The 10,000-nt window shown below is 38.2% G+C and overlaps 1 protein-coding gene and 1 long non-coding RNA gene across 2 annotated transcripts in view; both read right to left on the bottom strand.

The window, feature by feature from the left end:
* LOC138052228 (neuropeptide FF receptor 1-like) overlaps positions 1–10,000 on the bottom strand; it is a 17,930-nt gene that overhangs the window by 7,004 nt on the left and 926 nt on the right. Inside the window, exons 2-6 of the mRNA XM_068898614.1 lie at positions 4,380–4,421; positions 3,932–4,024; positions 3,541–3,673; positions 3,038–3,302; positions 743–1,000 (exon numbers count right to left, since the gene is read on the bottom strand). Of these exons, the coding sequence (XP_068754715.1) occupies positions 743–1,000; positions 3,038–3,302; positions 3,541–3,653 (636 nt within the window). The 5' untranslated portion in view covers positions 3,654–3,673; positions 3,932–4,024; positions 4,380–4,421. The remainder of the gene's footprint in view (positions 1–742; positions 1,001–3,037; positions 3,303–3,540; positions 3,674–3,931; positions 4,025–4,379; positions 4,422–10,000) is intronic.
* LOC138052223 (uncharacterized) lies at positions 6,797–9,462 on the bottom strand. The gene is made up of 2 exons (XR_011133033.1): positions 8,974–9,462; positions 6,797–8,322 (listed from the first exon to the last, which is right to left on the bottom strand). It is a non-coding gene; the product is annotated as an uncharacterized lncRNA (long non-coding RNA).

The following is a 10,000-nucleotide window of genomic DNA, read 5'->3' as shown; positions in this document are numbered from 1 at the left end:
AACGACGTTTAAAAGACCGTTTTAATGAACACCGCCGCACTTTAGATAACGCTAACACCAAATCCAAGCCTACTACAGTCGCAGAACATTTCCTCTCCTCTCCCCACAACATGTCTAAGGACAAGCAATTAATTCTTATCGAAAAAATATTTTCTAACAGAGACTCGATCTGTAAGGCCAGGGAAGCTTTTATAATTCCAAAAGGCAAGACAATTGATCCCAACGGTTTAATATCCGCGAAGAAACGTATTAGCTTTCAGGTTATTATTTTACGGCCACTTCCGTTGTTTTTCTTAGTATTTGAATTCAAATTCGTTGTAACTGCCATGTTTTATCACATTTTTCCAGTATTACGTCAACATCCATTTACTACATATATGTACATGGAAGCAATCCAATGTAAACTCTCATTGTACCTGAAGAAGGCTGGTTTGGTCGGCCGAAATATAGTACACCACTAAAATCAAATCTACGTTGTATCGGCTCTTGCTTAAAATATTTAGTTTCTCAACTTGTTATTACGCTGATCAGATCAAGCCACTGATCCAACGCACACCGACAGGAAGATTGTGCACGGTTGCTTGCTTTTATCGTTTAGTTTTGCAATTTCCCTCTCTGCGCGAGAACTAATAATTGTTCTTTTAGTCTATTGAATTATTCTGCATCTTTCGTGTCAAGAGTCAGTTCTTCGGTGTTAAATCAATATATACTAAAGTAAAGTTAATTTTTTTTTGAAACATACCTGTTGTTGATATGTAAGTTCGTTGTCTTTGTTACGCTTGAACCACAAAGTGTAGACAACAATGGAGTATAACCAAATCATTAAAACGACTGATCCAGATACGAAGAAGCCCCAAACATAAAAGTTAGCAAGGTACATCTTTCTATCCGTCCAGTTGTGATTACAGGATTTAAGAGGAACGTTGCCGGAAAAGCTCTGCAATACGAATCCTCGGATGCTTATTAGCATAGAGAGCGACCAGGTAATGGGAATAATTATCTAAAAAAGAAAGTGTCAGCTTTTCACTTTTTTTTTTTTCAGTACACGCCAAGGTGTGATTCGATAATTTTACCATTAATATGCTACTATGACCAAAAACTCAATTCACATCTTGATTTGGATTACAAAGCTACGTTAACTAAAAGCTCTAACTGACTGAAGTTTTAATCCTTGATTTCAGAGAGACACGTTTTTATTTTAACTGGAATATTCCTAGTTAATGGTCCGCCATTACTAACTGTAAAATCTTGGGAGAGCTGGATCGAGGAGAAAGTGACGTCAAAGATTCACAAGTTTAAGAATGCAATGCATGCGTACACGCGGTCGAATTAATATATATGCAGCAAGGGAGTTTCACGCATGCAGGCTGTTAAACTCGTGTTTTACATGTATAATAAGCTGAACTTGCACGCTGAAATTTTAAGCTAGTGAGTGAATGACGTCACTTTTCCCTACATCCAAATCGGCGGGTTTTGAACGTGACTAATGGCGGATCGTGCACACACTGTAAAATACGGGGTCCTATGGTACCTCATTGAACGGGCTTCAGGATTGGCCAAAAGAACAATAGAACGACAAAGATAACAATGGATTTAGCACACAAAACAATAAAAAGTACGACGCTATACAGCCAATGAAATATAGTGTTCAATAAGACGTGCGACCAACCCCTTCGTTTGTATTTGCCCCCCCCCCCCCCCCCCCTCTTCCTCCATTCAATGCTAAATCCGACCGAGGGCTATTGCCACGCCCAGACGTCTATTCATATTTGTTAACTATAGGACACCAATTGCACCCGTTTACTGAGAATGGCTAAAGAGTTTTCAAGTGGCAAAACCGTGAAAGTATAAATGTTATACAAATGTCTTCTCCTTTTAGACATTTAGGCTAGCCTATGTCTCCTATCCGTTCTTGCCCATCATTTCGAGTTATTCGTAAGGGACCCTTGAAGATCATGTTGCTAGTTTAGAAAAAGTGAACAAGAAGCTCCGAAAGAGGAATGAAAGACAACGCGCTAAATGCAGCCAAAAATTACCGACCGCTGACATGACACCAAAGTCCAGAACAAATGCACAGATCGCAGAATCCTTGTTGAATCCAAAACGAGTCCCTGAAGTTCTACGAAAAAGGCTTTTCTTTGGTAAGTTAAACGTTCTTATGGATGAAACAAAAGATTCTGCTAAGGCCAACAACACCACTCTGGGAAAGCGTACTGTTCGAGCAGCTATCGAAGGCAATGTGGTGAAGAACTACACATTAGTAGGCGCCATGAGTAAGGACACTAGGATTTCAAGGAAAAAAAGTCGCCTTATTTCTCTTAACCCTCGACTAAAGAAGAGCGCCCAAGAATTTCTAGAGGGCGAGGACAACAGTCGCATGTTGCCGGGAAAAAGAGATACAAAGAAACGCGGTGGTGTGCAAGTCCAAAAGGGAATTCTGAGTGGCTACATGTTTAACTCATACCACAAATACTGGGCAGAGGACCCAGCAATGAGAATGTCGCACGCCACATTTCATAGATGGTGAGGCCGAAATACTTAATTCTCGCAAAGTTCTCATCTCGCGACATCTGCCGGTGTCAAAGGCACAAAAATATCGCATTGTTGCTGCGTGCTGTAAACGCTACAGGGGCTAATTATTATTGCGTGAAGGAATTGAGTTACCATTCCAGAAAATTGTACTATAGATAGAGCTATACAATCAGATATGTATTATGCGATGTTTCAGTAAGAGTGATTTTTCGACCTTTTCGAACCCTCGCTTGCACCCGTTTACCCGAATAGCTGTTTTTTAGCGCAGCTGAACAGAGTGTAGAACATTGGGAAAATTAGACTTGCAATGTTCAACATCTTTTTAATTCTCTCGTAAGAAATTATCCGTTACCAAGAGAGTCACGGACGGCCTTATGCGCCTACAGGGGCAAAGAGAAATAATGATGAAGAGAGTCACGGCAAATTTGATCAAGGGCATCACAAAATTAGTTTGCTTTATAATTCGCTTAAACCAAATTCGAAAACGAAACGGTTTTACAGCTACCTTTAAGTTATGCATAGTGAGTTTTCCTTTGTTTCCTCGTGGATGCACTATGGTATAGTAGCGTTCCCTGGCAATGACAATCATTGTAAAAACAGAGCTATATGATCCAAGCCACGTTAGCTTTCTGAAGACCATGCAGATGGCATTCCCGGGCATCTCATAAGGGCTGCTGAGATGATGGCTTGAAATGAAGTGTGCGAAAAAAAATACCGTAAAAAGAATGTCTGCCCCAGCCAGATTGACAAGCGTATAATTGAATGCAGTTCTAGAAGATAATGAAAATGGATAAGGTACATTGACCGGTTAATGGGAATGGGTCGTCGTCGTCATCATCATCATCATCATCATCACATCAATCTTGTTCAGTTGAGCACAAAGTGTTATACTAATTGGACAGTTTCTCAAACTCATCAATTATGCAGTGACTGCATTTGGTTCTTGTACAGTCTTATTTTATAACAAGTTATAAGAGAGTGGATGAATATAGAACTACTGCCATCTACCTCATGTCAGGATTTCTAATCACCAGGAAGCAAACGAGTGAGTTTCCAACAAGGCTTGCTGCGACCATGATGGCCTTAAATGTTACTAAGGTTACCTCAGTTGAATTAAACATTACTACAAACTTCCACGATCCTGCAAAAGCAAAATAAAAATTGAAGGCTTAGTTTACTTTGTTCTTGTTTAATGGTGTTTTAAAGATAACTAAGAATTTCCTCGGCAAGGAAGATGTTAAAACATGTTCTGATGAGTAAAAGCAATATAGAATTGAGAATACACCACACATCCCGGAGGGTTTTTTTCCTCAAAAATTGCGCGAAAACAAGTGCAGTCTCCGACAAAATTCCTTGAAACAACTCTCAATTACGCAGATTTGGTGCGAGTCTCTCTTACCTTTCCCAATAATGTTTTCAATCACTTTTCTCAGCAGATCCTGTGAGCAAACACTGTCAGGATGAAGGGAAGTGCACTGTGTCCCAACTAGGGCTTAGAAAAAAGAGAATTTTTTCGTGTGTTAGGCGGCATTGCATTAATCTCTTATTTTACTCTGTACTTTGCCATAACTATTTTATCAGGACAAATGACATTAACTAGGAAAATCCTACCAATTCCCTAGGCCCTTATTTCCTTTTCCCAGGACGAAAAGAACTTCTCAGGGACGACCTCTTACCATTCGCCTTGAATCGTCAATAAAATCCCACCTGCTGCATACATGTAATACATTCAACATCTCAGCTTTGGTTTGCAATTATAATTCTACGTAATATCTTCGATGCCTTTCTTCCAATGACAATCAATGACATCCTCTGCATTGTTCAAACAATGCAGAATATGGGTTTACCTTCCAGCCAAGTAGAACATGCTCGATTTCAGCTTGTAACAACTGCAAGATTTAAATAAAAACTTGCATCAGATATCAGTTGATCCCTGTTAAGTAAGATTTTGTGTCGGCAAACTTGAACTTTAAATCGTGCTCTAGATAAACAGTTTTCATCGCACAAAAAGATCTGTTTGCCGGATATCGGAAATAGTCAATCAGAAAAACTAGTCTTAAAACGGAAATTAAAATTTGAACAAGAGGTGTTTACCAGTTCTTTGCTTGATAACATTGTTCCAAGCTTTATCAAGCTGGTTAGAGATCATTAGGGATCATTTTGTTCTATCTTAATTAAATTTCCATTTATTTTACCTTTCTTTAAATTTCTAAGGTTTATTCGGCTTTCCTGGTCGGCCACATTATGTACCACGGAACAACCAAAGTTTGAATGAGTTTTAAAATAATGATTTTTCGTTAGCGCACACAACATAACAAATGGCACAAACCCATCCGAAAGCCATCCGGTTGTCATGTAAAATAATGTCGAATTTTTTTATCTAAACCTTGTTAAGAGCAAAAAGGTGACTTTTCAGTTCATTTGTGTAAAAATGAGATTAATAAATACGGATCATCTGACGTCGACTATTGGGAAAGATAATGCAATCAATCAACGTTAATTTTGCGCTGACATTTCTCGATGGGTTTTAAGAAGATCGAATACAATACAATACATACTTAATTGACTGTTACCCATAGGGGCTTTTCAGGGCCAGAGAAACACAACGAAACGACAGAGAAGAACAACAGCAACTGTAAAGAATCCCAAATGAGTGATGCTATGGGTCAGCATCCGCCAATTTCGTCTGCAATGTCAAAATGAAGAGTGCCAGCACGTGTGACAACGAGAAGATTTGCCAGTGCATGCTGCATTATGCGTTAAGAGAAAAGTGCCATGCCCAGAATGTGGCATGCCGATAAAAAACGAGTTACTAGACAAACACAAGGAGAAAGGATGTCCGCATTCAGTTGAACCTTTCCCACTTAGTTGTGGTGAACTACTATCGCGGTACGTAAATAATTTTTATGTTATCATGAAATGTACACCCTGCAGCACTCCAACATATTTCCCTTGTATCTTTACAACAATAGACACTAATATTGCTAGTACCTTTTACTGTCTAGGGCCCGTTTTAAACGTCCCATTTTACATGTGCCGAATCAAATGCAAATGAGCGAAAACAATAGATCTTTCTCATTTGTATTAGATTCGGCACATGTAAAATGCGACGTTTAAAACGGGCCTAAAAACGGGAATTAAGTGGTTAATATATAGATTTAGCCAAGGCTAAAGCGGAGCTCCCGGCGTGTTTATTTTTACTGGCTGTAGGATTAGTGAAAATAAAAGGCTTTGGAACTGTCTGCCTTTTGATTTTCCCGGATATTGCTAACACAGTGGTCAAACGTCTACGCATGCCCAAATGGATATTTTTTTGCCAGCCGCGCGCCAATTTCCCGCGCAAAATTTTAAAGGAAAACATTGGAAACAACCGGTGTAACGCAAAATTTACGAAACAAAATTGAAACGTTCATAGAATTCTGTAAAAGGAAACAAGAGAACGCAAAAGGAAAACTTAAGACTTTCCAGACACAAAGTTTATTAAATTACCGGTATTCTGTTGATTTACCATTTTGTTTTGAGCTTTACCAAAAACGTTATACGTCTTCAAAAACGGCGTCATGCTGCGAGCTGACAGCGTGGTATATTTTTATTTGTTATTATTAATCATGCGATGCGTGACACCGGAAGCTGACGGGAAACGGTATGTAAACGAAGGGAAAACTCGTAAAGAAATTAAAAGAAAATTGCAGTTATTCGGCTTAGCTCAGACGAGCTGACAAAATATTGGCAAGGGCTCGTGGGATTCCGTCGGGATCGTGGATTTGTTTGCAGCACAGAAATGAAATCTATCGAAACAACAAACCATGTTCGTTGTTCGTGTCCTTCATACCTATCCCTGAACGGTTTTACCAGGTATTCGAAAAGGATGGAAAAAACTTACCAGATTACAGACCTGGAATAAACTGGTATTGTAAGTACAAACGTGAGGCCGACAAAAGTTTTATAGATCACGTTAAATACATTCCACGGAAAAGAAAGGACTCCAACAAACAGAAGGTAGAATACTTTTTTAACTCTGACATTTCACGGATTATTTCTGTTAGCCCGTTGTAAAAGTTAAAACATAAACAAATATATAAATAACGAGGAAAATGTCACTTACTGGATGCAGAGGGCCCACGAGAAGAGGAACAGTGTCGTGAAAATACTGATCAATAGAGGCAAGTCTAGTTGTGTATATATGTATTTCTAACTGTGATATCCAATCGATCGTATTTGTTTACATTCCATTCACATGTTTAATCAAAAGTAAATCATAAGAACGATTAAATCGCTTTAATTTTTCAAGGCTCTTGCAAACTCTTTCCTTTACATATTTCATTTTTTCCAAATCAATTAAGCCAGTAATAATTATGTTAGTGGCCAGATTAAATCAAACCAAGGCGTGTTAGATATCTAGAAAGGAAAAGAGAAGGAAAACAGGTATTTTGCTCTCCTTTTAATTTACTAACAACTACTTCTAGCAAAAGTAAGAGTGTAAAACTGGAACTGTTTTTCATTATAATTTATTATCATTATTTTAGAGCCTTCAATTGGAGAATTAATTGAAAGATTTCAGATGGCACTTGATAGTCATTATAAATATAGTAGTTTGCCCCTGTAGGAAGTGACTGCCATGAGGAAGCTTACAGAGCCTCAAGTACCTGGATTGTTTAATGCTGTCTTTAAAACAATACTTCGGGAAGACTCCAGACTGTCAGAAGACAGAAGATACCTCCAAGAACAAAGAGCAGTTGCCCTCCTTCACATAATAGCATATTTCAGGCGTGCACGAACATGAATTAATTTAAACCAATAAAAGAGTACATCTGAAAAATCTGAAATAAATTTTCGTGTTTGCATATATTACAGATTACACGTCCTTTGCAAAAAGACTTGGGTCTCTACATGCATCAGCATGGCCTTTCAAGAGCTGGCCTGAACAATGGCCCCATCTTTGGTTTCTCAGTTGCACCACAAACTATTGACAGGCACAAAAGGAACTTACGGGAGCAGCATTCGGACTCACGTGTTAGGGAGAGTGTATTCAATTACATTATAAAATAATATTAAGTGATGAATACAGAGCTAAAATAAGATTACTGTTTTCAAGATAGACAATTTAGAGTTTATTGCTCAAGGGAATTTGACTGTAATCTATGGAATATTAAATAAAATACTTTTGTTTGCTAGTCAGTAACTTCATTAGTTCAACATACACATTGTGTAATATTTAGTTTGTCAATGGATTATTCATTTTCTTTTTTCTTTTATTAGGAAGGTACATCTATGGCGTTACTACTGGATGATTTCCATAACATCCAGACAGTTCGCATACCAAAAGCGACGCATATGCAAAGGAAGGGACACTTTAATGTAAAGGTGGTATTGCAAAAAGTCACCTGTAAGAAATTTTCACCAAAGGTCTTAAAAACCATCACAAGTCATTTTTTAGTCCTCTTGCTGCAATAATTCCTTTGTTTGCTATACAATCTGCTGCCTTGTGCTGTATTGGTCATTTTTGGGAATGAGAAGGTTACACAAATTTAACAACTGTGGAGCATAATACAGAGAACAGTGCAGATGTACATTGTACATTTCAGTATCTTGAAATCCAGAAATCTGGTAATAAATTAGCATGTTCACTGTAATGTGCTACATTGCATCCTATTTTATCCCTGAAAGCAGTTCCACATGACCATCTGGTTTGTTGCTCAAGATGGAAAACTGTTTGTCCTGACAGTCACTTCCATTTCCCTCATGGTTCCATAGTTGCTAGGTCTGACATATCAGGGAAGCTAAGCAGTTCTGGCAAAAACTAAACAAGAAATGTCATTACAACACAACTTATGTTCTCTTACATTTGTAATATTTCTGTGACTAAAGACCAGTTATTTTGCATGTACAGTGTAGTGTACGGAACGAATTTCAAAAGAAGATAAATTAACATTACTTAAAACTTCTTACAAAAGGAAGAACGGCGAAGATCTTGTGTTGAACAGATAAGAGAACATCTCTGGAAATAACAGGTACTTCAAAACAAAAGACAATACAACTACAGAGAAGCATTACACTTAAACAAAATAAAACACGATAGTTCGAAAGAACTTTTCATTACTTGAAAAAAATAGGAGAGCATTCAGTATTTCTGTTGCAAAATATATTAATTTATAAAACATGCTTATGCACTTAACTCAAGAATTGTACGTAAGCTTGAAGGATGATATGAATGAGTAATATTTACACAGGTCACGACAATAACACGGCATTTCACCTTTCTTTACGCGTAACTTACAATGATTTCCAATGCTGTGCCTTCTCGTGCATGAGTGCCTTAGTATAATTTATATAGACCACATCGTACGATCAGCTGTCATTGCTTTAGTTTGATGTACTGTTTGACATCACTTCTACATTTGGCTACTGTATGTCTCAATAAAAGAATATGTACAGACTCACCCGCTTGTGTGGTCGTTTTTAACTCCTGTGAGGCGACTTGAGTGTCACAACTTCAATTCAGCCCACAAGCTCGCACCGCCATTTTGGCAGCCTTTTCTCCACTCCAACGCTCGCACATGCGCAGACGTTTGACCGCTGTGTTGATATTGCTTAATTATGTAACATTTTCTTTGCTGCCTAACTAGTGAATTCCACGGTTAATTTCACCTGAAAAACCGACTGATCGCATAAATCACGAAGGGATAAGTGTGATATCGGTTTTTCCAGCGAAATCCACTGTCGAATTCACCAGTTAGGCAATTGATTTTTCTTGAATCGCAAGAGTTTAAAAGAAAACAAGCAAATCCTCAGCAAGCGAACGGAAAAGGAAAGAAACCATTTCAGAGTCGACTGTCAAACGCCAGCGAACAGGAATCACGCTAAAATTAGAAATCACAAACGTACTATAGATCGTTTTCACGTGACGTCATCATTTTCTAAAATCCAAAACTAAAGAGCCACGAAAGTTTTTATCCTCATCAGGCATAAGAGGCGGTAAATTTGTATCCATTTGCAATTTTAAAGCTCAATAGCGTCCTTCGTTTGGAAACCAGAGCATTTTGAATTTCTGAGTTATAGCGGTGCGTGACACGAGGCGACGATCACGTTTATTGAGAAATATATATTTATCTCACGGTTTTGAGCCTTTTTAGAACTTAAGGCATTAGGAAAAGTGCTTAAGTAAATAGCTGTCTGTTCAGAACAGATGATCACTCGCCTAGATAGCCAAAGTAAGTAACAGATGTTGACACTATTTTCCGGCCGCCATACTGGTGCACCACAGATGTGCACCAACATGGCGTTTGCATACTGGGCTCTGTAAATTTCTGCGAAACATTTCGACGAATATCTGAAGTTTGGGGAAACGCACGGGCCTAAAACTTGGAGAAGTGTCTTCTTCAGTTATCTTCTACAACATCACGATTTCTTGACTTTTTCCACTGGATGGTTTTCGACTTATTTTTTTATTGCGTGACAGTGAAAACGA

Source organism: Montipora capricornis, chromosome 1 (genome assembly GCF_036669925.1).
Source record: "Montipora capricornis isolate CH-2021 chromosome 1, ASM3666992v2, whole genome shotgun sequence".
In the NCBI taxonomy this organism is placed as follows: domain Eukaryota; kingdom Metazoa; phylum Cnidaria; class Anthozoa; order Scleractinia; family Acroporidae; genus Montipora; species Montipora capricornis.
The sequence above is the reverse complement of the archived record's forward strand: the minus strand, read 5'-3'. Positions and strand labels throughout refer to the sequence as shown.